General features: G+C 53.5%; 3 protein-coding genes and 1 long non-coding RNA gene across 9 annotated transcripts in view; 2 read left to right on the forward strand and 2 right to left on the reverse strand.

Moving 5' to 3' along the window:
* Window positions 1–483: 483 nt before the first annotated feature.
* Window positions 484–19,855, forward strand: NAA60 (N-alpha-acetyltransferase 60, NatF catalytic subunit). The gene is made up of 7 exons (XM_041462754.1): window positions 484–617; window positions 11,520–11,635; window positions 12,776–12,905; window positions 14,065–14,161; window positions 16,324–16,558; window positions 17,284–17,467; window positions 17,879–19,855. The coding sequence occupies exons 2-6, from the start codon at window positions 11,526–11,528 to the stop codon at window positions 17,438–17,440; spliced, it is 729 nt and encodes a 242-aa protein (XP_041318688.1). The 5' UTR covers window positions 484–617; window positions 11,520–11,525; the 3' UTR covers window positions 17,441–17,467; window positions 17,879–19,855.
* Window positions 19,856–20,375: 520 nt separating this feature from the next.
* Window positions 20,376–23,216, reverse strand: NUDT16L1 (nudix hydrolase 16 like 1). Of its 2 annotated transcripts, none has more exons than XM_041462752.1 (3): window positions 22,938–23,212; window positions 22,266–22,526; window positions 20,376–21,341 (listed from the first exon to the last, which is right to left on the reverse strand). In XM_041462752.1, exons 1-3 carry the CDS (start codon window positions 23,160–23,162, stop codon window positions 20,934–20,936), a joined length of 894 nt encoding a protein of 297 aa, XP_041318686.1. In that variant the 5' UTR covers window positions 23,163–23,212; the 3' UTR covers window positions 20,376–20,933. The 2 variants fall into 2 exon arrangements, with proteins under 2 accessions (XP_041318686.1, XP_041318687.1); XM_041462753.1 differs by lacking the exon at window positions 20,376–21,341 and adding an exon at window positions 21,591–22,023 and having other exon boundaries at window positions 22,154–22,526; window positions 22,938–23,216.
* A 357-nt stretch (window positions 23,217–23,573) lies between these two features.
* The window catches only part of MGRN1 (mahogunin ring finger 1), a 50,476-nt gene continuing 48,216 nt past the window's right edge, over window positions 23,574–25,833 (reverse strand). For 2 of the 5 annotated variants that reach the window (XM_041462751.1, XM_041462748.1), the window contains 3 exons: window positions 25,274–25,381; window positions 24,707–24,751; window positions 23,574–24,212 (listed from right to left, as the gene is read on the reverse strand). In XM_041462751.1, coding sequence (XP_041318685.1) covers window positions 24,711–24,751; window positions 25,274–25,381 — 149 coding nt within the window. In that variant the 3' untranslated portion in view covers window positions 23,574–24,212; window positions 24,707–24,710. The remainder of the gene's footprint in view (window positions 24,213–24,706; window positions 24,752–25,273; window positions 25,382–25,833) is intronic. The other 3 variants (XM_041462749.1, XM_041462747.1, XM_041462750.1) reach the window with 2 other exon arrangements.
* LOC121350953 lies at window positions 24,735–25,810 on the forward strand. The gene is made up of 2 exons (XR_005954739.1): window positions 24,735–24,867; window positions 25,616–25,810. It is a non-coding gene; the product is annotated as an uncharacterized LOC121350953 (long non-coding RNA).

The following is a 25,833-nucleotide window of genomic DNA, read 5'->3' on the forward strand; positions in this document are numbered from 1 at the left end:
TTGGAAGGGAGCTCTGGAGATCCCCTAGTCCAGCCTCCAGTTCAGCTGAACCCGTCATAAAAATAGGACCTTTAACTTTTGGTCAGGCACTTGGACTAGGCAATCCTTGTAGGTGCTTTCCGACTGAAGCATCCTGACTCATCTCGCTTTTTAGCGCCTCAACAACAAGGAAAAACCCTTAAGAACTTCTGACTTGAGGATTAGAACCATGAATGGCATCAAGTCCTTACACTGTACGACACTTCTGCCTCCTATCCCTTTGAAGGACTGAGGGAAACTTCCGGCCAGGTGACCCAGGGGCGTGACCAACTCCACCTCCTGTTCCCCAAGCGCCTGCGCTCAAGGACGCTCCCTTAATTACCCCTCCTTTAATTACCCCTCCCTTAATTACCGACCGCGTTCCCCTCGCGGCGCCGCCCACGTGGCCTCAGGAGACCGCCGCGCCTCTGTGCGCATGCGCGGCGCCCGTGGCCACGTGCCCTGCGGCCAGCCAATGGGGAGGCGCGTTACTGCGCGGTGCCCGGTTGAGGAAGTGCCGCCGGTGTCCGTGCCCGGCGCTCCTCCGTCCGGTTCCGCCGCCCGGGATGTGCTGAGGGCGCGTCCGCCGCCCCTCCCAGGTGAGCGGGGAAGAGTTTGGGGGGCGTCTCTGTGCTGGGGAAGGGGGTTGGCGTTGTCATGGCGATTTCTCCCGGGGCGGGCCGGGCCCCGCGCAGTTGCCATGGCAACCCGGCCCCCCCGCCCGTAGGTCGCGGCGAGTCCGGGCCCTGGGGCTGTGCTCCCGTCCTTCCCGATAACGCAGAGCTGGGTGCCATTGTCATCGCCTGTGTCCGTCCCCGTTTCCTGCTCCTTCGCGGCCGGATTCCCCAGGGAAGGGCGGAAGCCGCGTGCCCCGGGCCCGGTGTTCCCCGGGCAGGCCGGGGCCGCTCGGGCTCGCTGCGGTTTGTTTGCTGGCGGCTGGCTGTGGTGGAGCGGTGTGCGGAGGCCACCGGCATTGCTGTGTCCAGCCAGGAGTTAAACGTGTCGTGGGCAATCCACTCCTGGTTACAGGCATCAGACGGTTTTCGTGTCCCCTGCTCGCTGCCTGAGTGTCTGATTGCGGTACCGTGTTGAGTTTGAGCTCGGCCTCTCTGTACCTGTTGGTTTTTCCCGACTTTGCTGTGCTGCAGCAGCTCCCAGCCCGCTCTGGGTGATCTTGCCGAGCTCCTGACCCTTGGCCACCTTTCCTTCCCCTCTGGTGTCTAATTCACAGACACAGGGACATTAAATATCTGCACCTACCTCAGACCAGGCTCCTTTAGATGGATCTTGCCCCTCTCTGTTCTGCTGATTCCCAGTGTCCTGCTTTGCTGCTGGGCCACAGATGTTCTCACTGAGCGTGGACGCTTTCCCCACTTGTGGTGCTCAACACAAATTTTGCATTTCTTCAAGCTCCAGTCCTTTTTTTAATCTACCAGGTTATAGTTTACTTGGCTTTTGGCATTGTGGGAGCTTTCTGCAGCTGCCAGTAGCTTTAGATTTCACCTTCCTGCAGATCTGTGCCTGTCCCAAAGGATCTTCAGCCACTTTTGCATTTCTGTTCCTCTCCCCTTCCATCCAGTTGTTATGAACCTGCTGAATGGACTCTCTTTTCACTGTGGACTCATCCTAAATGATTTTAATCTAATTAATTCCTGTAATTAATTTCTTTTAATCTGCCTCAGACTCTCCTTAGTCCAGGTTAGTATCCTCAGAAGTCTTTATGGGGGACACTTGGGAGCATTTTGGAGCACTAGAGCATGGTGTCTTTTCAGATTATCCAATTGTCTGTTGGAATGAACTCTAGCAGGTGTCTCACAAGTGAGGTGAAAAAGAAAACAAACCAAAAAAATCCCCAAACCCAGCTGCTGGATCTGTCCAGTGTGTGATAATTAATGTGTGAGCTCATTTACAAGACAAACCTGAGCAGCCTCGCCCCCTCAGCAGCAGTGACAGGGACCAGGCTTTTAAAGCAGAAGCTTTTCTCTGGCAGGTTAAAAAGTAATTCTGTTACATCTTGTAAACTGCTCTAATTAGTGTTTCCACACCTGGTGGCAAAGGAAGAACCATTTGCTCGTGGTGCTGACAATATATTTTTGCTCTTTGAAGCTGCTGCTGTTTCTCTCAGCAGATTGTTTGATGAGCTTAAGGCAAATTGACTTCTCGTGTCTGACTCCTTGGGAAGTGGCTGTGCTGTGAATGCCTCTTAAAACCTGTGGCATTCTTAATTTTCACTTCTTTTCCTAAACCAGTGTCAGTCATCCTGACTCCTGCTATCCACACTGGAGGTGGGTGTGGTGAAACATTGTGGGAGCTGCCAGTGGAATTTAGAAAATGCTCTTTAGCCAAAGAGCCTTTGACAGAGCACGTGCATTTATTTTTATTACCAAAGTCTGGTGCTTCTCTCATGTCTGGTGTTATTTCTTTGCCAGTAAGGTTGATCTTCATTTGCATGTGGGGATGGGGTTTTTTGGGGGTGTTCTGAGTACAGGGGTTGGGCCAGTGCGGTCTGTGAGTCAGTGCTGGGCTCAGAGCCTGCCAGCTGATTTGAGCTGGTCCTGCCACCCCAAAAGCCATTCTCTCATTTCCTGCCTCCTTTGCCCCTCTCTGGCCCCCACCCCAGCCACTCCCAGTGTAATTCATGGAGTGAGAGGTGAAGCTGAGCCTGCAGAGGCTGACTCAGGGTGCCAGCACTGCTGTAAATACCTGAGGAATGGCAGGGGCCAGCTCAGGCCCTTCCTGGCAGGGCTGATTCAGAAATCCTGCAGCTCTGCCTTCCTGAGGCTCCCAGGCTGCTGGGCTGGGCAGGGATTCCCTTCCCTGACGTGTTCAGGTGCTTTTAAAGAACCAATTGCTGTTCAGAGTGACAGCAGAAAAGATCTGCCTTAGATCTGCACCTTATCTACAAGCTGGGAAGCCAAGAGCTCTCCAAAACCACTGTCAGAGTGGGATCACTCCTCCCTTCCTGGGTCTAACCTGTCACAGCAGGTCTGGGGCTTCAGTGCACAGTGTTGCTAAAAGACTCCTTTTGAGCTTCAGGTTTCACGCTGTCCCCCCACCCACCTTCCACCCTGCAGAGAGGTAGGAACAGGAGCTGCTCAGTTTTCCAACATCAGCTTTTAATAAAGTTTTTAATTTCTGCTTCTCAACTTATTGCTGTGTTGTCAGAGCAGACAGCTGTGCCAGAATCCATTTTAAGTGTTGTTAGTTTAAAACAGCAGCAGTGGAATTTTTGAGTTGAACGTGAGAGTCTCATGCTGGAAAAAGGAAAGGAAAGGAACCCATTTTGGCTCACATTTTAAAGTTGGGATCTTGGAGAGGTGTTAACTTTGGGGCACTTCTCTGACAACTGAGGAAGGAATGTTCTTTTCAAGCTTTTTCAAAATGTATTTTATTTGAAAGCCCCTTGTTTGCAGTAACTTCTGGGCAGTTGTGTTGGTGTCTCCTGTGAGGGTGTAGGTGGAGGGGCTGGGTTTTGTAGATGCTGCTCCATAATGAGGACAGTGTGTAGGAAATGGAGGCAGTCTCAAATTCCCTTCCCCAGGGGTTTGTAGGCTGCATTTCTCGCTGGGTTTTCAGTCACTACATTTTCTGTGTGCCTGTTTATTCTAATTCAGAAAGGGCAGCAGGCCTGCAGGTGTGATGGATTGTTTGGGGATTTTTTGTTTTTTGTTTTTTTTTGCAGGAAGAGGAAACTTGCTGTGTATTAAATGTCCCCTCCAGCCAGGATCTTGTTGCCAGTGTGCCTCTTTTGTGACCCTTGGGTTTGGACTCCCCACAGTGCCACTGTCACAAAGCAGATTTTCCCTTCCTCGTCTTAACAAGAAAAGATTTAACAGCAAAACCTTCTTAGAGATTCTTGTTTGCCATTCCCCAGAGGAATTGCTGTATCTGGGGCAGCAGGAAGCCAGGCCTTGTGCAGTGTGCTTTAGAGACACTTCCTTTGGGGACTGACTCCTGTGAAATCCATGGCTCCAGTAATGTTTCCAGAGCTGTAAGGTGAAAGAACAGCCCAGAAAGTGACCCACATACAAAATATTAATGATTTCTGCTGCTGGAAGTCTGACAAGTCCAGCTCCGAGTGTGCAGAAGATCAGGGGTATAAAAGGATTTTCACTAACAGTAAGTGTTCTTTATTTCTAATAAATAACACTGCTTGCTACACAGGTAGAACTACATTTTGCCTTCTCACCTTTTAATATCCTTTTGGGGACTGTTTCAAATCCTGATCCTTCATGGCAGGAGGCCAAGGTGTCAATGACAGGGGTTCTGGGTGTTTGGCTTGGAGGCTTTCAGTGCTGTGGTGCACACCTCGATGAGGGCAGAATGGAAAATTGTGTGGAGCTCTAGACAAGGCACAAATCTCTTCTTAGAACCGTGTTTTCAGCATTTCAGAGCTGAGGAAAAATAGTCTGAGCCATCTAGGGTGAGTCTTTAGGAGGAGGGCTGATTGCCAGGATGGTTTTCCCAGGCTGTGTGTGACAGTGCTGCCTTCCTGGCTGTCGGAGTTCAACGAGCTCTGGCCAAGCTCTTGCAGCTGTTCCACACGAGGAGGGTGTAAAATCCAGCTGACTCGTTTGGTGTTAGGTGGGAGTCTGATTGATCAGCAACATGCTGAAATCACAGCAGAAGCTGAACACAATGATGGCAGTGTATGGATGGATCCAAATCCAGGTGCCTCTTCCTGGTCTCTGTGTGCTCAGGAAGGAGTACACAGTTTGAAGCCTGCTTTGCTTCCTTCAAAATTTACTTTTTTTAAGTAAATTTGTAAAGTAAAATTGTCCAGTTGTTACACTTTGGGCTCAGCTGTGTTATACTCCTGCCATGTTGGTGTAGCTCTCTCAGGAAGATGTGATTATTAATTGGCTCAGGACAGCTGACAATTCACTGGTGCAGATGTCTCATCTCAACCCAAGGTTACCCCACAGCCTCCCTGGGGCTGAGGTGAGTTCAGCTTTCCTTACAAGACCTTCTTCCCCGAGCTCACTGGGTGTTGCCCTCCTCCACTGTGGGGTGCTAGTCAAGCACACTGCCCTGGATGGATTTACTGGGCAAGAAAGTCCAGGCACTGACAAACTCCTTTCTCCAGAGTGATGTCCCCAAGAGAATCCCATTAGTGCTTGGGATGTGCTTTGGGGCAGATGGGATCCACATGGCAGGGCTGGATTAACCTGGTGTGTTCCTCATGTGGCAGCCTGGGGGCTGTGCCAGGGCAGGTGGTTGAGAGGGCATTTTCTGCAGAGGAAGAAGCTGCTGTTGAAGGAATTTAAATATTGGGGTGCTCCAGTATTGAGCTAGTGCACACCCCTGAGTGACCTGTGACCCACGAGGGGCTTTGAGGCTCAGTGCTTTTGATTCTGGTAGAAAAGGCAGAGAAACATGGATCAAAAGGTGCTGTTGTGAAGTCACATAATCAGAGCCTGCTTCCACCCATGGTGCTGTGTATTTTTCAGACCAAGGCACAGAATCAGTCATTTTGTCCCAGATTTCTCATTAAGAATCTCACTCACTCCAAGCTTTTGCTAGTGCAGGGAATGAAGTTCTGGCAGTTTAGGGCAGCACTCCTGTGGGATGTGCTGAGTGTACAGGGATGGAGGTGAAACAATCAGTGTTCAGGTGTGACCCTGGGCTCCAGGCTCTGAGGGTTTGCTTAACAAAAGTGGGAATGAGGGGAGCTCTGCCTTGTAGGGTTTGTGTGCTGCCTGTCCCAAATGAACCTGTGTGGCATTCCTAGAAGGAGCAGGAGCATTAAATGGATAAGCAGAGTGTAACATATGCCCTGCCAGGTGTGCTTGCATTGCACACTGGCAGAGCTGGGGGTGTTGGTTCAGGCAGCACATTTGATGTCTCTCACCTTCCAGTTGTGCCTTTAGATCCAAAGGGACTGGTCTGATTCCAGACAGGGTGAAGAGATTTGCTTCTCACTGACATTATATGGGTCTAAGCAACCTGATCTAAGTTGGGTTAAACCCTAAAGGGTCTTTCCAACCTAATTTTTTTATTCTGTGACCATACTTGAAGTAGTACTGAGAAGCTGTCAAGCCAAGTCTTTAAATATCTTTAAAAATTTGGCTCCTGTTGCTTGGATAATGTTGCCCTAAGTCCTGGAAGTGCCTCTTTGAGATTCTTGGTAATGAATCCACGATGTTTTGAAATCCAGTTGCACTTTCATTGTATTAAATGAAAGGAGCTTGGTGACAGAGGTGTCTGTGTGGAACATTCCCTGCGAGACCAGTAACCTAAAAACACAGTAAGCTGAAAATGAAATGCAGCAGGGAAATCTGTACTGCTTTGTGGAATTAGACTGGTCCAAACTGAATGGTTTAATATAAATCAAATCCCCAGTGCCAGACAGCACAAGGTAGAGAGACTTATAGCTGTGAAAATTCCTGCTCATGCACTGGAAGATAACAGCAGACTTTGTGGCTGGTTTGGGTATTGTGGTGATCAGTCACAGCTAAAATCCTGCATTTTGGTAGCTTTCAGATTCTCTCTGAGCTTTGTCTGATCCTATTTACTTACAAGTGAGAGAGGATGCCAAATGTTATTAATTTTCTTTCCTGCAAATCTTGTGTTACCGGGATCTGAGGAGTGTCCAAGATGGTGACTGGAGTTGCAAACAAGGATTTGGTGGTGACACTGCAGCAGCACCTCTGGTGTGAGGGAGCCAGGCACAGGGAAATCCATCTCTGTCCCTGTGTGCAGGGAGTGTCTGTAAAGTGAAATAGAGGCTCTGTGACATGTCCTGCAGTGCTGGGCAGGAGCTGACAGGACAGGCCAGCCCCCCTCCCTGTGCCCAGTGTGTTGTTTGGTGTCACTGCCCTTCCTCTGGGACAGCCCCTTTGTGATGTGTCCTTGGGAGTCATCTGCAGGAACTTAATCTTTTCCTCCTGTGGAAGGATAGCAGATAATCCTTAATAATCCAGCAGAAGTGTGCACAAAGTGAATGCTTTGAATTCCTGAAGGTGAAAATCTTCATCCTGAGTCTTTAAGGATCTGAACTGTTTAATGTTGGAGGTGCTGGGACACCTGGCTGGGTGTGCCTGTAGGGACAATGCTGCCTGAATTATGGCACCCATTTGTGAGCACCCACAGCCTGCCAGGGCTTCTCTTTATTCTTCCCTGCAGCTCTGCTGCTTTCTGTAGGATGAATTGATCTCAATTAGGTTTTACATAAAGTAAAAGATATCGATGAACTTCGATCCAGCTTTGTTTCTGCAAGTGAAGAAGATTCCTTCACTTTGGTTTTTGTGTGAACACTGAATTTAAAGTCAATACATCCCTAATGGGAATTAGAGTTGTAAACAATCCTAGTTGCTATTTGTCTGACTTTAGTCAAACCAAGATTACCTGGCTTTTATCCTGCTAGGAAATTCAGTGATATTTGTTGCTAGATGATAAAATTTTTATTTGGGAATTTCATGAGTTTATCTGCTTGGAAGCTAAAAGTCAAAAATTAATGAAACCAGCATCTTGTTTGCTGGTGGAATCCAACTCATTTTTGCAGGATGCACAAGGCAAAAACATTGTTAAAACATGTCTAACAGTGCTAAACAAGGGAAATCTCAACTTGTAGAACCACTTGGCCAGGTTTTTGTAGGTATGGAAGTGCTGAAGGGATTTTCAAACACATTTAAGCAGCTGTCTGCCAAAGAACCAGGCTTTATCCTTCATTTGAGCACCCTGCTGGATTAAGAGTGCTGGTTCTGTGTGGCTGCCTGTCTCTCTAGAAGTGTGATCTTCTGTAGGTTTTATTATGATTTTTTTTAAATACAGGAGCTCTAAGAGGGAATGAAAACCTCCTGCTCTTGAGAAAAGCTTGAGCTGAGGTGTCTTAGCTGTGAAGCATCTGGCCCATGTAAAGAAACTGTTCCTGCACCTGGCTCTAGACAAGAGCTGCTCCTTCTCCACAGGCTCTGGAGGTGCTGCTGGTGGGAATGGCAGTGCCTGTGCTTGGCTCCGTCGTGCTGGGTGAGCAGGGACAGCCCCTGGAGGCCAGTCCAGTGCTGGAGCCAGAGGCTCTGCTGCCTTTTGGACACAACTGTGAAATGCTGCTCATTATAGCTAGAGCTATTGATGCTGAAGATTTATGACATCATTTTTAAATAGCAAGTTCAGGCCTCACAATGTACTTTAGATTAAAATTATGTCAAGTTGGCTTATTTAGTGATGCATTTACTATTTCTTTTCATCCAACTTCTATTGCTGCTAAATATTTGTCATAACAATTTCACAGGCTCCTCTGAGCTACCCAATTCACTTGAGGCTAAAACATTTTGCTAGATTTGTTTCAATAGAGCAAGGCAGAAAACTAGTCAAAATGCTTAAAACTTTTATGCTTTCCTGTATTTTTGAAATGAATGTGTTATGCATTAATATCTGCAAATTTTAGGTAAGAAAGGGAATTAAATGCTCAGTTTCTAGTTCTACTTGCTCCTGACTGCAGTGTTTTGTCAGAGGGTGTCCTCAGAGCTTTTTCAAATGTTTATCTGCACTATCCCTTTGTAAGCATGAAATGTTAAATAAAATATGAAATGTAGGCTCATTTTCTAATCCTCCTGAAGTGCTTCCTGTTTGGACAGAAGGGTGAGGTCACTGTGCCCCCAGGAGCGGGGACAGTGCGTGGTGTTGGCCACATCACCTCCCCAGACCGTGGCCATCATGTGAACCAAAGGCTGACACTTGAGAAAAAGATATTAAAATAAATAAGATAACTTCACTTTGGCTTTCCAAAGTGGCCATGGACACCCTTGAATTAACCACATGCCCCTGGAGTCTGCATTTGGCTTCACAGTAGCTACCATTTGGTCTCAGAGGTCAGAACTTGTGTTGTCAGTGTTGCTGCCTCTAAACCCCTAAAGGCCCTTTTAACTTTCAGGGTTTTGTTTTACACTGACACTTTTTTTGTTTTATTTTGTGCTTTCAAGCATGTATTTTGTCCTCTTAAGTTGACTCTAAAGGTGACACTTAGGTCACTGTGTTGGCTGGGACTTGAGTTCAGGACTTTGGCTGTGCTAAGGACAGCATTGCCACTGGCTGTGCCCAGGGCCAGGACCTGCTCTTGGGGGTTTTTCCAGGTATCCCAGAAGACTCAGAGGCTGTCACCTGGGTATGAAGGGAATTGATTTGCCTGGAATTTCTTCTTTCTTGCTCATAGCAGCCACTTCCCACAGCTCCTCCAGCAGCAGTGACACCTAGCCAGGAGGAAGGGGCACAGCTCTGCTCTCCTAAGCCCCAGAGGCAGGACACAGTGCCAGATGGGTGTCCCAAATGTCCTTTAAATGTGCTGGAGCATCTGGATTGAGTCCTTGCAAACACAACCAGCCGTGGGTGTCTGAATTTGAGGGGAGGGGGATTATCCTGTTCAACAAAACAGTCATGGATTACTTGATGGAGGCTGGCTTCAGCTCCAGGATAATGCGTAATGCTTGCCCAGCTCTTTGAGAACATGGTGTTAAATACACATGGACTAATCCTCACAGGAATGTGTCCTGTGCTGCCCTGCCTTTTCTACTCATTAGCAAAGCCGTGGCTCTGGCATGGTGGTTTCATTTCTCTCTGATTTATTAATGCTGAGAAGGGGTGTTCCCTTACAGGGGCATTGAAACTTTGCAAGAGAAACGATCCTGTGGTGTGTCACAGCTCTGAAATGGCTCCGCAAAGGGTTCAGCAGGGCTGGGGGTGAAACTGGGCTCCACAGCATCCGGAACCAGTGGTGTGGGTCAGATGAGCCTCAGCCAGCAAATGTTTATCCTTCTTTCTTCAGGGTCCCTTGGGGTGAAGCTGAGGCTTTTAAAAGGTCACCAGAGGCTGGGGAGGGGGAGTGTGTGCACCACTGAGACAGGATACAGATTCCAAGTCTGGCCTCTGAGGGCTTGAGCCAGGTCTGGGAGTGTAAAAGAAGTTGTAAAGGCAGCAAGGAATGCAGATTTTGTAGGGGCTTAAGTTGTTTTAAAACTGGCACCTGGACTGACTGTGAATGCTGTGGGCTGCTCTAGTAAACAGGCAGCCACAGTCCTAGAACAGGCTGGAAAATAGCTGTGATGCTTTTTAAGGAATTCTTTGGAGAGGAACAAATGATCCATTTCCATACAGAGTGACTGTAACTGGCAGAGTAGAATCATAGAATATGCTGAAGGGGAGGGACCCATCAGGGTCACTGAGTCCAACTCCTGACCCTGCACAGTACACCCAGAGAATCCCACCATGTGCCTGAGAACTTGTCCAAGAATGTTCAGTAACTTAATAATTTGTAATTAATGGCTAAATTGTAAGTTTGGCAACCTAAAATTCCCCAAACTGGCAATTGCAACTTTGCCAGTTACAATATTTGTGTTGAAGCTGCTCAAATGGCATATGCAGTCCAAAGGGGAGTGTGTTTAAAACTGTTCCTCCTTGAGCTCTGAGCTTTAAATCAAGAACACTGGAGAGCTGAGCATCCCTTTTCACAGGAGGGCATAGACAAACATTCCTCTGTGCAGCTTTTCCCTTATAACTTGGCACTTTGAAACCAAGACTTGAGACTCTTAAAATTGGGAAAAGAAAGTAAAAATTTTAAGTAATTTGTTTTTGTTAAGGGCAGTGGCTTTGGTTTTTAAATTTGCATTCTGGTCTGGTTCTTTTACCTCGGAGGGTCAGAGTGAGAGAGATGAAGGAAACGACTCCTCCTGTCTCCACTCACCTTGTCTGTCTCATGTGGGGCTTTGTCATGCCTAAAATGTGTTCTCCAGTCATCCATCAGTGCTAGAAATGCTTTTACAACCACTTTAGCTATCGCTTGCTTCTTTCCCCCTGCTGCTTGTTTAAAAAGGCCGAAGACATTGCAGCGAGTGTTCTATTGGTGCTCAGCAGATCATGGCAGGGCTATGGAGAAAAGGTGTCCTGGGATTTCTGTATCTGAGTGCTCTGTGCTGGGCTGGGAGGAGCCGTGGCACACAGGAACGAGGGGAAATGAAACTAGATCTCATTTCACCGCCATAGGTTAAACAAAATGAACATTTTAAAGAGATGGAATCCTCTGCATATGTACTCACTGGAGATGGCAGGGTTGTGCAAGAGGACTTTCTAAATGTTCTCTAGCAGTGCTTCCTTTTTAAGCTGTTTGTTCAGTTTTGTTTTAACAAAATGTTGGTGCTGCACGGCCGTTTGAAGAGCTCCATGCAACATAAGGTACACTTGGCACACTGTTGGCTCATTTAATGCTCTTTTTGGAAGGGCTGGTGGCCACGTGCTCCTCGCACAGAGTCACCAGACTGTGCTCCCAGGGATCAGGATGTGCCTGGATATGGGGCTGGAGGGATGGGTCAGGCTCAGCTGCGAGCTGGGCTTGTCCCAAGGCCAGCACAGCTTTGAGTTCCTTCTCAGGTCAATGGTGCTCTGTTTTGCTTCATCTCCCCTGAAAACTCACTTTCCTGGGAAATTCCTTTGTCCATAAGAAGCCCCTCCTGGTGCTGTTGGATCAGACCCTGTGTTCCAGCACTGCTCTCTGCTTCCTTCCCCTGCAGGCGTGAATGACAGAGGAGGTGCCCCCGACTGCACTGACGGATGTGAACCTGCGCCTGCTCTGCCACGATGACATAGACACGGTGAAACAGCTCTGTGGAGACTGGTTCCCTATAGAGTATGTGCCTGCTTTGGGGTGGCAGCTGGGGGCTTTGGGACAAATGGGGCCAACCTGCACTGCTCCAACTCGGTGTAGCCTCAGAGCTGTTGCCAGGACAGCAGCGGGTTGGGAATCTTCTGTGCACTGTGGTGGTGGTGGTGGCATTAAAGGTTCTTTGCTGCCTGTCCTGCAGCATACTGGAGTCATCAGAAACTTCCTGTGTGTGCATTTGGGCAGGAAAATGGGCTTTGTCATTTAAGGGATGGATCAGCTTCTTGAGAAAGACTGGATGTGGTGGGGAAGGGCAACACCTGCAGGAAAAAGGACAGAATCCTTGTGCTTGTGAAAGGAAGTTGTGTCCTGGAGCGTGGTGCTGGGACAGCACCGTCAGAGCTGAACCGAGCTGGCACAGAGCTGTTCCTGAGGGGCTGCTCTGAATGTCCTGGGGAGCTGAGCAGTGCTTCCCTTGGAGCACTGCTCCTCCCATACAGCTGATCTCAGCCTGCCCCAGGCCAGCTCCCCAAATCCACACTTGGTCAATTCCCATGGCTGCACAGGAGCTTTTCTGGGGGACACTGACAGATTTCTGGCCTAAAGCATGCAGGGAAACCACAGCTCTAGACTTCATGGATTTTTAACCTTAGCTTCATAGAGAATTCTAGCAGATTATAATTAAGATTGAATAAAATGTAACAAATCAGCAAAAGCATTCATAATATTTTGAGTTTGTAGATTTATTTTAAAGGCAAGACATGCTGAACTCTCATTTGGAAATAAATGAACATAAAGTAGTTTCCCTTTAGTAGCTGCCGAAGGAGGAGGAGAACTGGAGGCTGGTGGTGTGATGATTTTCTTTTCCCTATCAATGTGCAGCATTTTTTTTACATATGTATCAAATTAATGAGATCCTTACACTCTTAGATGAGGGCAGATGGATCTTGCATTTAAAAATAACTTGCTAAAGATGGATGTGAAAGCTCTGGGCAAAGACTGTAAGCTGAAAATGTGATTCTCTTAGCAAGGCAGGAGGCCATTACATGATGAAAGAACCCATGGCACTAAATGGGATGCAACAACTGTTTCCAGTTGAGGAGCATCTGAAGGCTGTTCCCATGGGCTTTGCATCCCCAGACATTGCTGTTTCTGGTTCCTTCCCAGGTACCCTGACTCATGGTACCGAGATATCACTTCCAACAAGAAGTTCTTTTCCCTCGCAGCCACGTACAGAGGCTCCATCGTGGGGATGATAGTGGCAGAGATCAAGAGCAGGACCAAGGTTCACAAAGAGGTATGTGACTACCCTGGGCTTCAGCAGGACAGAATCCAGCCCCTGCTGTGGGGAATGGGGAAGGCACCTGTTTGGGGTGGGGCTTTTCCCTGCCCTATTCAGACACTTGGTCTCAGTTAATGTAAGAATGAAGCACATGCTGATTTCCAGCTAATGGAGCAGGGGTGAGGGACTGTGTGGTACCACAGAAGCTCTTCCTGCTGGGGCATGGCCCCCGTGGGGAGCTGAGGGATCAGATCCTGCAGGCTAATCCCTGGCCATGGCTGGTGTAGCTGTGAGAGCACAAAACTCTTTTTTTCTTAAAAGCTTCCTTGGCTGTACTGGGTCAGCTCTACTCTTTCCTGCAGAAACTCTTCCCTTTACACAGTCCCTGTCCCAAACCCTGAGGGGAGGTAACCTGTCTGCAGAGAGCATGGACTTCAGAGATAACAGAGCTTGGAGTCCAGGAGACACAGTCCAGTGCAGCAGAGAGGGAAAGAAGAGATGGTCAATGAAGACAGCATGGGAGAAGAGCACTAAAAAAAAAGCAGGGGCAGTGCAGGGAGTGCCTGACTCCTGGAAGGCCCTCAGTGATGTGGTTAAACAATAACCCAACATGCACAGGGTAGCACATGGGTCTCTTCACCTCAGCTGTCTGGCTTCATCTCAAAGCTCATCAAAGTCAGAAGCTGCATTTTCAACAACTTCTCCAAAAGGCTCTTGTTCCATACAAGCTGAAAGCCAAGGGTTTATGCAGGCACTGCTCTGGGCAATTGGGCCTGTGGAATGTGCTTCTTCTCCTCCCCAGCTGACACAGCTCAGGTGCAGCTTGCAGGCCACAAGGACTTGCTGGGTTGATCTAAACACTGCTGGGTGGATCCAGAACTGGCACTTTGAATCCTTCTGGTAAAGAAAGCAAGCATGTTCTGTCCCTAACCCACAAATAATGTACATAGGTAGGAAATAGCATGGTTTGTGTTCTGCCTCTGGGAGGATGATGTGAAAATAGGAATAGCCCCATGCTTGGATATTTTAACTTCCATCCCAAAAGCTTCAGCTAAGACTGTTCAGTTAAGAGAAGTTTCCTGTTTCAGCCGTGAGGAGTTCCAGTACAGGGTTCTCACTTTCTCCTGTGCCTCCCCAGGTACCCTATTAAAAAACCTGTCCCATCTCTACACAGGATGGAGATATCCTAGCTTCCAATTTTCCTGTGGATACTCAAGTTGCTTACATCCTAAGTCTTGGAGTGGTGAAGGAGTTCAGAAAACATGGAATAGGTAAGATGCTGCTCAGTGCCAGCTGTTGGTGTATTTGCCAGGTATGACTGAAGGAGCTCCAGTGTCTCCCTGCAGTATCCCTGGGGGAATGGGAAAGGCTTACCTGTGACTGGTACCAGCAGGTGGGATAGTGCAGGTGCACTGGGAGGTTTTACTGGTGTGGGCACAACACAATGTGCAAGTATTTGTCAATACCTGCAGAGCACCACAGGCCTTTGTCAATCTTGTTCCCAGGGGCCAGCTGAGCACACCAAAAACTCACACTGGTGCTGCTGAGACTGTCTGAAAGTGTGAGAACTTCACCCAGAAGCAGGGTTTGAAATTATTTTCTTTCTGGGTATCAGCAGTCTGCTCCCTGAGGCAGAAAAAAGAGCTGCTTTTAATCTTTCATCTTCAACAGATAGAACAAACTGTGAGAAAACCACAAGGGAACTGGAAAATAGTGTAACTTGTGCCTGATTAGATCTCGAATGTACAAGTCAGCTCTGAATGTCTGCTGCCAAATGCAGCATTCCTGCAGCCATTTGAAATCCTGGGGTCAGAAAGGCTTTCCCTCTGTTTAGAGCAGTTGTGTTCTGTCACCAAGTGCTGCCCTTCCGGAGCCATTTCAGGCAGGCTGTGCATCTCTGATCTGCAGAAGGGAAGGGGCCAGGTTTGGCAGCGTGACCCAGGGGTGCCCACCTGGATCTCTTCAGTGGATATGGGTATAACTCAGCACCTCCAAGTCCTCCCTTCTCCCCCAGGCATGTTTGGAGAGGTTTAAACTTAGAGGATACATAAAGAAATGACCACAGAGTCCTTGGTGAAAGCAGTGTTTAAACCTTCCATTAAAATGCCACTGGAGAGGATTTTCCAGTACAAAGAAGAATGTGGTAGCACAGAATGATCACAGAGGCTGGTAAAGAGATCTTTATGTAAAATTATGGTGGTTTTCAGTCTCCTCCTAATTTTCAAATCCTATTTTTCCCCAGTTCTATCTTGCTGGAATTTTCTCCTTTCAGAGTCAGTATTTCCTTTATCCATTCCATCTGCACAGCATGTTGCTGTGCTCTCTCAAAAACTTAGAGCTTGCACCTGTAGCAAGACAACCTAAAAAAAGCTGCTGCTGCTTTTTCTGAGACCTTTCTCTTGAGTTTTCCTATTGGTGTTTGAAGCTGTAGCCTTTCATGCAGTAGGCTCTTCACTCCAGCCATGCTTCTGAGCACTAAAGCTCTGATTTGCTCTGATTTTTGTGAAAGGGTTTGGTTTCTAGTTCTCTGCTGTTCTTAAAACACAGGACAGCTGGATTTCTGTGAGGTAGAAGATTGGAATATCTCATAACAAAATTGAACTGATCTTTTGTTGATGTCTCAGTGGTTTTTTTTTGGTCTTGGCTGATACAGATTCTCACTAAGTATCAAGAGAACATGAAGTCAGTGCTGTTGACTTCTGCTCTGAAATCCTGTGGGTCCTCCAGGGAGTCCTGCAGGCCCTGGGGATTGTGAAACAGCAGCAGCCATCTCCCCTGTGTATTAGTCAGGCTGATTCTTTAGCCTGGTGTTACCACACCTGCTGGAAGAAGTTCCCATGCAGGTTCTGCTGGGTCCTTCGTGCCATGTTGAGGTGGTGTGGATGAACCCCCAGGTCTTGTCTCTTGGGGCTGGAGTATCCTCTGAACCCTTCTCTGGTTTTTCCTGCTGGCTGCAGCAAATCCAGGCTGGAGGAGACTGTCTCCACTCCTCCTCAGAAGGTGTCTTAAAATCCCAGCAGTTCTTAGATTTTTATTCAAGTTCAGCAGACACAATACAATAACCTGCTTGTGAAGTCCTGTTTTGACACTCTGCTGTATCAAATGGCTTTAAAATAAATACATGTATGGGATGGAACTGATACTATTGAAAATGAGTCACTGACCTCCCCAAAGCCAGGATTACTGCTTTGCTGGGGATGAGCAGTATTGACAAAGTTCTGTATCATGCTTGGGGTTATTGAGGCAGAGGTTTGTGTCTTTAAAATCTCTGGGGTTTGAAGCTGTGGTCATAGGTGGGACCATGTAAGAAAACCATGTAGAAGGTCCTGTGAGAACTGGGTGGGATTTGGGGTCTCCAGGTGTGTGCAGCAATCCCTGGTGCAGGAGGGCTCAGCTGGGCCCCACACACACTGTGCCGCCTTCCCTTCAACAGGTTCCCTCTTGCTTGAGAGTCTGAAAGATCACATCTCCACCACTGCCCAGGACCACTGCAAAGCCATCTACCTGCACGTGCTTACCACCAACAACACAGCAATAAACTTCTATGAAAACAGAGACTTTAAACAGCACCACTACCTGCCCTATTACTATTCCATCCGAGGGGTCCTCAAAGATGGCTTCACCTACGTCCTGTACATCAACGGCGGGCACCCACCCTGGACAATCTTATATCCTTTCCCTGCAGGCTGCTGAGCAGAGGCCAAACCCTGGTTTGGGTTAACAGCAGAGTGTGGGTAGATGTGGGAACTGAAACCTGCTCAGATGTGGGTTTAATCTGAAGCTGGAAGGAAGATGTTAAAGTTACTTGATGTGGAATGGTTGGAGCAAGTTGGATGCCAGTGAGAGCAAGTGCTGGGCCAGTTAAGCCAAAGTTCTGGTGTGTGCTTTGGCTTGTAGGGTGCAGGATTTAGCCATGAACAGGGCAGAGAAACCCTTGGTCTTGCTTCCTGTGACCTGGGATCCCCTATGAGCCTGGGCTGGCTTGGATCTCAGCAGGCTGCTCCCACACTGACTTAGGGGATTTGTTTCAGGTCAATGGATCATGGAGAAGAAACTTGATCGTTCCTGGGTGTAGCTGGTCAGTTCCAACCTCCCTGGGCATGGGGATGGATTGCTATCCTCACAGGATCTTCTGTGGAGTGCAAAGGGAACTGCCTAGAGGAGGTATTTCCCACACCAGCTGGAGCTCCCTTCCCAAACTGCCATCCTTTCCAGGGCAGAGCAGAGCTCCTTTTGATGGAAAAGTGGAGGCAATGATAGCAAGGAGCAGATCTGACTGAGCTGAACAGCTTCCACTGTGGCAGGGGTCCCTGCAGGCAGGGCAGCTCCGGGAGTGATGGATGTTCTTTGCTTAGTTACAGTGTAAGTGTTGCTGTCCTTAACTGGTGGCCACTGACTACCTACAGCACATTGGCTCCACGCTAGCCAGCCTGAGCCCCTGCTCCATTCCCCAGAGGATATACAGACAAGCCCAGAGCCTCCTCTGCAGCCTCCTGCCCTGGTCTGGCATTTCTGCCAAGAGCAGCATCGAGTACAGCCGGACAATGTGACGGACTGGGGGCACACAGGAAGCGCAGGTGGGTGCTGGGGACAGCTCCCTTCCCTGCCATGGCCACTGTTCTGTGACAGATCCTGGAGTGAGCTCATCTGCTGCTGTGGAAGGTGTTTGGGCATGGCTGTGCTCCAGCTCCAGCCAGCAGCTGAACTCCTGCAGGTTTCATTTGAAGGGAAATAAAATTCTGACCTTGTTTACTGGAGACCAAAGCCAACAGCAGGTGGAACCTGCTGTCCCTTTCCTTTTCCCAGCTGCTGGAGCTGAGTGCAGCTCAGGCACCCAGTTCCTGAGCCCTCAGAGTCCCAGCACAGTGACTGGAGGCCCCAGTGCTGCCAGTGCCATTGCACGTGTCTCTTGTTTCCAGGACAGTGGCTCCCCAGCACACCTTCCCTAAGTGTTTCCCTAAAACATCTGCCCTCTTTTCTTTCCATAGGATTGTTTCTCCTTCCACCTGACACCCGGCTCTGGTTCCAGTGATGACAGCTCTTGGCCGGTGACCCAGCCCCGGATGGGACTCCCTGTTCCACAGGGCCTGACCTTTGGTAGAACTTCACCCTGGGGCTGCAGCCCCGGCTCCCCACGTGGGTGTGGCGGGCCTGCTGCGCGGCAGCCCGGGCCCCTGGCGTCACCACTCCGTGTGCATGCTGCACTGTCCCCTCCACTCCCCTCGCCTCGGTTTGCTCCTCCCCATAGCCGGGATGTCGTGGGGGGGGCTCAGCTGCTGCTCCCGCTCCATCCACAGCTGCTGAGAGCAGCTGAGGGAGGTTCATGGATCTGCACTGAGGAACCACTTAAATGGACTGGGAAAGCCCTGGCTGCCAGGGCAGAGGCTGCCCTTGTTGCTGGGGTAGGGGGCAGCTGGGGCAGGAGAAAGGGAGGAATGGGAATCATGTTTAGGTCCTGCCACATCAGCTGCTGGTGCGTCCTGTGGGTAACTTCCAGGGAGAGCAACTGCCTCGCATGAGAAACTACCCAGCCCCACTAGCCCTCTGGAGTGATGTAAAAAGAAGCATATAATTCAGGATGCATAAAGTAGAAGGCAGGGAATGAAATTGCTATTTCATAGTGAAATATATATGTATTATACTGTATAGATCTTTCTGCCTTTGTCCAGGATGGAATGTAGCAGGGGAGGGGAGCTGGGAGTGTAGAGTCTGGTCCAGAGCCCTTCTCCCCTTCCTTGGCACCAGGCTGGACTTTGCAGGATCTTGAGGGATGGGATGTGTGCACACATCACACCAGCTTTCCCTTGCTGAGGAAGGTGCCCCAGCTGCTCAGTGCTGTGCTGTGGGCTGTGGTCTGGGCACCTCTGGGCTGTGCTGGGCTGTCTCTCACTGGCTGCCCTGTCCTGTCCAGGAGCCTCTGGCTGGCCTGAGTAGCTCATGTGCAGCCAGGCCAGGGGCCCTGCTATTCCCATGGCAAATCCCCCTTCCCTGGCCAAGGCTCTTCCCCTGCTCTGCACCAAGTTCCTTATTCCAACCTCATTTTTTAAGTGGGATGGGAACAGATGGACCCATGCCAGAGCAGGGCCTGGATGGGCTGGCACTGCCAGCTGTGGCAGGGGCTGGGCAGGCCCTGGGGGTGACACAGGGCTCAGGCTGGGCCTTAGAAGAGCCAGCAAGGGCCAACCTTCAGCCTGGATGGGCACTGAAAGCCCTGTCAGTGACCAGCCCCGGGGTGGGAGCTCACTAATAAAAGGATGCAGGAGATGAGCTGCTGTGACTGGTGCCAGGCTGGAGAGCAGGCAGCTTCAGGGGCTGGCATGTTTTGTGTCTGAGAGCAGCACCAGGCTGTTCTGGAGGTGCTGGTCCTTCTGGGGCTCAAAGAAAAGGTAAAGAGGTGTTTAAAAGGAGTCAAACAGGGCAGTGATGGAAAGCCCAGCCTTTGAGACCTTCAAGCCCCAAGGTGCCAGGGCTGCCCTCGTAGTGGGCCTCTTCCATCCCATCCATATGTCGTCTCTGGCTACCCTTTAGTTCAGCAGTGCCAGTGGCACTTTGTAGGCAGCTCCACCCCAGCCCCAGTGCCTCCTCAGGGCCCCTGACACCCTTCCAGCCTCCGTTGTTACCAGTTTGGGGTATTTTTGCTTATCCACTTTTACTTAACACATCTGTTGGTTGAGTTTCTTTAGCAGCCCAAGCCCATTTTTTTCTCAGCACTTGCTTTCTCTGGAGCAGAATGAAGCTCTTCTCTCCTGACTGCCTGGGGCTGATGTGTGTCTGTGTCCCTAGTTTCCCTCCTGTCCCTTACACAACCCAACTCCGCTACTCGATCACATCCCAAAGGAGCTGTGACTGGTCTGTGTGTCTTCGTACCACCCTGTCCTGAGGTGTCAGCCCTATCCCCACCATAGCCCATTATTTATTGAAGAACCTCTTGCTAAACATCTTCAATTAAACCAAACCTTTTTTGAGTTGTCTGTCCCTGCAGAGAATCCGCCTCTGACCAGCTGCTTGTGTCCTGCCCCACGGCGGGTTGACCACAGACCCTTTTCTGTGGGGCTTGGGGAGCTGCTGCTGCTGCTCCAAGCCAGGAGAGGTGGGACAGGGAAGGGGAAGCAGCTCCACGAGGGCTGATCCCGCCCTTCCAACAGAACTGCAGGATGGGTGGGTTTTCCTAAGCTGGGCTCCTCGCTGGCTGTGCCCGCTTCAGTCAGGACCAAGGCCCTCAGGCACAGCCTGTGCTTGGGAGCTGCTCCTGCACCTGGGACAAGCTGCTGCCAGCCCCTGCCTGGAGCCCTGGGGAGCACAAGGCACTCTGGAGCAACCCAAACTCAAGGGCTGTCGTGGTGAAGCACCTGAGCCAGCCCACACCTCTCCTGCCACCCCCAGCTCCAGCCCTTCACCTCTGCCCTCTGTGCTCCCCCAGGCTGCACCTCCCCAGCTCAGGGTCACCACCAGCTCTGCACCAACCCTCAAGAACAATCCCAAATGTTAAACTTTCAGCAAAGCCATTTATTCCACTTTCCTGCTCCCACAGATCTCCAGGTAGGGACCCACATGAGCATCCACAACGCCCCAGAGGGAATTCATGGCACGGCTGCCCCGTTGTGCCAGCACCCCAAGGGGAGCCTGGCCACTAACATGGGCAGAGGTGCTTGACCAGAAGCCCCAGCCTCAGCTGTGCCCAGTGCCAACACAACCACGTCCAAGTCAAGACGGGGCATTTAAAAAATTAGATGTTTTGTTCCTTACAAATGAAACGGGGACCTGACAGCAGCAGTTGTCCCTGAAATCAAAGCGTTATTCTAAGGCTCTGGCGCCCGCACGTAAGCACATGAACTCTCTGCAGGGGCTGTGCAGGTTGATCTGGGAAGCTCGCTAAGAGTTTAATGGCCATAAAAATAAAATCGCTTTTCCCTGCTTTAGACAAACCCAACCCCTCCCGGCTGGGCAGTGGGATCGCGTGGGCAGCCACTGCAGCCAGCCACGGGTCGGAAAGTTAGAAGTCTCTCAGCTCACCCACTTTAATTGAGCGCCAACACGGCGGCGTCACTCCATCCCCTCGGCATGCTCTGCCATAGCATCAGCGCCCAGCCCCACCTGCTGCTCCAGCGCCTCGGCCTCGCCCTCCAGCCCCACCAGATGCTGCTCAGCCCCCCCGTGCAACATGCCCGGGTGCTCTGCCCTCTCTCCCAGCTCGTTGCCCGCTCTAGCCAGCTCGTTGCCCGCCTTGTGGTGTCCTGCTGCCCCTCCGGCGTGGTCGATGGCCGCCTTCTTCGGCCTCTGCGTGGCAGCCACCGCCTCGGCCAGCTTCTCCTCCGGCACCATGTTCAGGATCTTCAGGGCAAACAGGAGCTGGAACTTGGCGGTTCCTACGAAGGAGTTGGCCAGGAAGTTGGGCAGCCCGCCCATGCGATCCTTCTGGGTGTAGAGGGGGACACGGACCATGCCCATCACCTGCAACAGCACGGGCACGGCTCAGCAGGGGCCACAGCAGCATCAGCCCCCCCGCCCCGCACCCCTCTGCCCCACACCCTCACCCAGTGCCCGCCAGCCCTCAGCCCAGGCTTGCCCTGCCCCTGTGCCAGGTTCTGACCCTTTGTCCCACACCAGCCCCTGCCCTTGCTGCCCTCAGCCCCACTGAGCCCCTTCACTGCCCCTGCCCAAACCCCCCAGGGCCCTGCTCTGCCTGCCCAGCCCCTCAGCCCAGCCCTGGCTCTGCTCCCCCTTCTGCCCCTTCGGAGGGATCCCGCTGCCCCAGGCCACTATGGGGAGTCCCACTTTCCCCTCCATCCGTGCCCTGCGTGGTGACACCACGGCTAACCCACGAGTCCCCCACTACCAGGCCACAATCCAGAGCCCGCTGCCTCTGCTCGCACGGCTGCCAACACCCACCGGGCGCCCCGTGGGCGCGGGGGGAGGCCCTGGCTCTCACGCTCTGCCCCGGCCACCAGCCGGCCCTGGCTGCCCGGAGCAGGAAGGTGCCCCCCGCAGGGGAGGAACTGGGCTCACAGCGACATCACCACACCGAGGTCACGGTCCAGTCCGGGGCACTCAGCCCAGGGCAGGGGGAGATCCCCCCAGCTGCAAACGGCCCTCGCCCACATCCTGAGGCCAAGCGGTAACACGGGGCTCATCCCTGCGTGGGTGGACACCGGGAAAAGCTGGAGCTCAAGCTCGCTATGCTCTGGAGCCTGCGGCACGACCCGGCCACAGTCCCTAACGCCGATGCCACGGGCGGTGCGGGCACCTGCCGCCGGCAGCTCTACCTGCGGTGCATTCCCCGGCCGGGCTGGCCAGGGCAGCCCGGCAGACCCAGGAGGGAAGCGGCGCCTTCCCTGGGCTAACTGAGAGCTCGCACACCCCTCCCGGGTGTCCCACCTCCATCCCGTGGTCTCGGGAATGCACCGCGCTGATCTCGATGGTGTGCAGCTCCTCCAGGGTGAGCTGCCTGGCGTAGAAGTGTGCCACCACGCGATGTGGCCCCTCTGTCAGGTGCGAGCACAGATAGTCAGCTTCCGTCAGGCGCACACAGCCTAAACCCAAGCCCAGCACCCGATTCAGACCGTCCTCCAGGGACCAGTAACGGCGATCCACGAACCCCCCGGGAAAGCCCAGCAGTCCGTCAAATCGCATCTGCATCTGCAATAGAGGCGCAGGGTGTTAATGGGGCACGGCGCGGCCCCCGGAGGGGGGGCGAGGGGGCGTCACGGAGGCCTCCGGAGGAGCCGGAGGAGCGCGGGAGGCGTCGCGGCCGCTCCGTCGCGGCACTACAGCCGGCGCATCCAGGACCATCCACCGACAGCGGCCCGGCCTCGGGGCTCTGCGCCCCGGCCGCACAAGCCCGCGGGCCCGGGGGCTCCCCCCCGGGCTCGGGCCCAGCCTGATACTACCGCCCTGAACGGGAACTACCGCGGAGCCACCGCCCCTCAGCCCGCCGCCCCCGGAGCCCGCGGCCCGACCCAGCCCAGTCCGCCCCGACCCGGCCCGAGGGCCCGCCCGCCGCCGCCCTGGTCCCAGCCCCGGCCCGGCGCGGCCTCGCCCCCCCCTCACCAGCACGGCGTAGCGCAGCGGGATGCGGCCGAACAGCATGCCCGGGTTGGGCGCGTACAGCATGGCGTGGCACGAGTGGCTCCAGCCCGGGCCGAGCCGCATCGCCTCGTACCGCGTGAGCGGTTTCAGCTCGGGCACGCCGGGCACGCCGAGAGTGGGCAGAGGCGGCAGCGCGCCCATGGCGGGCAGCGGGCCCATGGCCGCCATCGTCCCCACGGCCGCCATCGCCTCGCGCCACCGCCGCCCGCTCCGCGCACGCGCCGCGCCCACGACGCCGCGGGGGCGGGACCGCCGCCGGCCTCAGCCAATGGGAGCGCGCCGCGCGCCGCAGAGCCAATGGGCTCTCGGCGGAGTCCGCCAATCGCCGCGCGCGCCAGAGGCGGGGCAGCCGGCGGGCGGTCAATGAGGGGCGGACGGGCTGCGCGCGCCGCTCGCCTTATTAGGGCAGCGAGGAACGCGGGGGGCCGGCGGCGCGCGCGGCCAATCCCAGCGAAGCGCGCGGGGAAGGCGGGGCGCCGAAGGGCACGCCGGGAAGGAGGCGGGGGCGGGAACGAACGAGCCCTCCCGCTGTGCTCTTGCCACGGCCCCCCGCACTGGCCCCGCCCCCAGCCCCCTCGGTGCACACGGACTCGCGTGGCTGCTCCACGGGTTTATTACTACAAACATAGACGGGGAGGGGGGGATGTGCCCCGGGACCCCCCGCAGAAGCAGAACAAGGCACACGGCGTGGGCAGCGCCGGGCTCTGCGGGAACGGGGGCGCGGGGGTCACCCCGAACGGGCTGGGACGGGGCTGACCCCCAGGGCCCCCCGTGACTGCCTCGGGGTGGGCCGGGGCTGACCCCCGCACTCCCCCGCTCCCGCGGAGCCCCGCGCCCCGGCAAGGCAGGGAGGGCCACAGCTATGTACAGGGGCAGTGACAGCAAAGGGCTGTGCTCGGTAAGTACAAAATATACATCGGTAGTGTCCTTCATCTGCCGACTCGGACCCCAAACCCCCGCCCCGGCCCCACGGACACCTCCCACGGAGAAACACGACACCAGCCCCTACCCACCGCCAGGAAGCATGCACGGGCTGTGCCGAAACCGCGTCGGTGCGACACCCCGCGCTGCGTCCCGGGAGGGCCCGGCGGGGCCCGGCGGCACCGGCAGGGTCCGGCCCCGCTCACGAAAGGCTCTGCTCGTCCTCCAGGTGCAGACGGGTCTGCTCGAAGAGAAGGGGCTGCGTGGGGCTGCCGGTGCCGCGGACGGGGAGCGTCTTGGTGAAGTCGGACGAGCCTGGGTGAGGACAGGGAGTTCAGTGCCAGTAACGGGAGCCCTGGTGGGGTGCTCAGCCATCCCTCCCACCCTGCACTGACCACAGGAGATGGGGCTGCAGCCAACCTCTCATCCCCTCAGGTGCAGGCCGAGTGTCACGGGTGGGACACAGGACACTGAGGGGGCACGCTGTCTGCCGCAGCCTGGGAGAAGCCAGCAGGGCCTGGGTGTTGGTGGTGCCCAGGAGGCAGCAGAGCCCGCGCTCAGCAGAAGCCAGCGGGGAGGCGTTTCTGCTGCCCGGCCCGGCGTCCTGGCTCTCAAGGACAGCACGAATGCTGTGCCAGGAATGGGAAGGGAGCGAGGACAGAGCCAGCAGCGCAGCCTGGCTGGTTTGCTGCCCCTCCTTCCCTGCCCCGTGGGCAGGAGCAGCCCCATCCCCGCTCTCTGCCAGCACTCCCAGGAGGGCCCTGCTGCCCCACACAACAGGGATGCGTAAGAAGAACGAGAAGACGTACCAGCTTACTCCTCTATACCAACAGAGCAGGAATCAGGACCAAGTGCTGCCCAAGACAGGAGGGAGGAAGGCAGACAGAGAGGGAAGGAGACATTAGAGAGGTAACTCAGAACAGACTGCGACTCTACGGAAGAAAACAGGCTGCAACAACAACAGTCAGAGGTGAGGACAGCGCAGTGTCCCACGGGCGTGCTCAGAGCACGGCACACCGGGACCCTCCCTGCCGTGACAACACTGCCCCGGTCCCCCTGCTGCTGGCCCACACGGCTCCCCTCCCTCACCCCAAAGCAGGAGCACACTTGGGAGCACACAGGAGGCCTTTGTCACACACAACTGTGCTGGGAGCGGCTGTGGCCCAAAGAGAAGACAGGAGGGGAAGGACAGAGACACGAGGGTGAGGGAGGAGAGAGAAGGGGGCCGAGTTACCTCTGTGTAATCCCCCCTTGCCCACCGCTCACCCTGCCCGCTGAAGCAGGAGCCCGTGCACCGGGCAGGAGCATTCCAGCCCCATGCCAGGGCTGTGGGACACAGCTCCACAGACCCCCGGCCCCAATGGCGCGGCCGTTACCTGGCAGGAAGACATCGACCGGGGGGTCGCTCTCGGAGCGCGTCAGGCTCCGGCTCTCGCCGCAGCCGCCGTCCTGCAGCACGTCTTCCACCGAGGGCGGGCGGCTACCTGGAACCAGCCGAGAGCGCGGCCCCTCAGCCCCCAGCACAGGCCACGGGCACTCACGGCCAGGGCGCGTCGAGGTCTTGCATGCGAGGAAGCTCCCGAGGCCCCCCCAGCCCCACTGGAGTGCCGGTCACATTGGCCCGGGTCACAGTGCCAAAGGGCCACCTCCTCACGTGCAGCCTCGTGGCACAAAGCGTGCCCATCGCTCCTCTCTCACCCCATCCTTCTCCCCTCTAGGTGCTGACTGAGCACCAGAGACCCATCCCAAGGACCCAGAGACCCGTTCTGTGTGCCCAGTACCATGGATGTGCTCTCACCAGGACCCCAGTGGTGTCCTCACTGGTGCAAGCAGAGCTTGTGGCATGGAAAGCTCTACCTGAGTAAAGCTCAGAGCAAGGCAAGATGCTTGGCAAATAAACCAGGAGACCTGTGGATTTTGCTCCCTCGGCTCTGAA

This window comes from Pyrgilauda ruficollis, unplaced genomic scaffold, assembly GCF_017590135.1.
Source record: "Pyrgilauda ruficollis isolate IOZ18807 unplaced genomic scaffold, ASM1759013v1 scaffold16, whole genome shotgun sequence".
Classification (NCBI taxonomy): domain Eukaryota; kingdom Metazoa; phylum Chordata; class Aves; order Passeriformes; family Passeridae; genus Pyrgilauda; species Pyrgilauda ruficollis.

Excerpts from the sequence above, each read along its gene's own strand:
- NAA60 (XM_041462754.1), top strand. The coding sequence starts at position 11,526 with ATGACAGAGGAGGTGCCCCCGACTGCACTGACGGATGTGAACCTGCGC. Across the intron at positions 14,162-16,323 it reads GTTCAGAAAACATGGAATAG|GTTCCCTCTTGCTTGAGAGT; the intron begins GTAAGATGCTGC and ends TCCCTTCAACAG. Across the intron at positions 16,559-17,283 it reads CACCCACCCTGGACAATCTT|TGACTACCTACAGCACATTG; the intron begins ATATCCTTTCCC and ends ACTGGTGGCCAC.
- NUDT16L1 (XM_041462752.1), bottom strand. The coding sequence starts at position 23,162 with ATGGCGGCCGTGGGGACGATGGCGGCCATGGGCCCGCTGCCCGCCATG. Across the intron at positions 22,527-22,937 it reads CGCTGCGCTACGCCGTGCTG|ATGCAGATGCGATTTGACGG; the intron begins GTGAGGGGGGGG and ends CCTCTATTGCAG. Across the intron at positions 21,342-22,265 it reads CCCGAGACCACGGGATGGAG|GTGATGGGCATGGTCCGTGT; the intron begins GTGGGACACCCG and ends GTGCTGTTGCAG.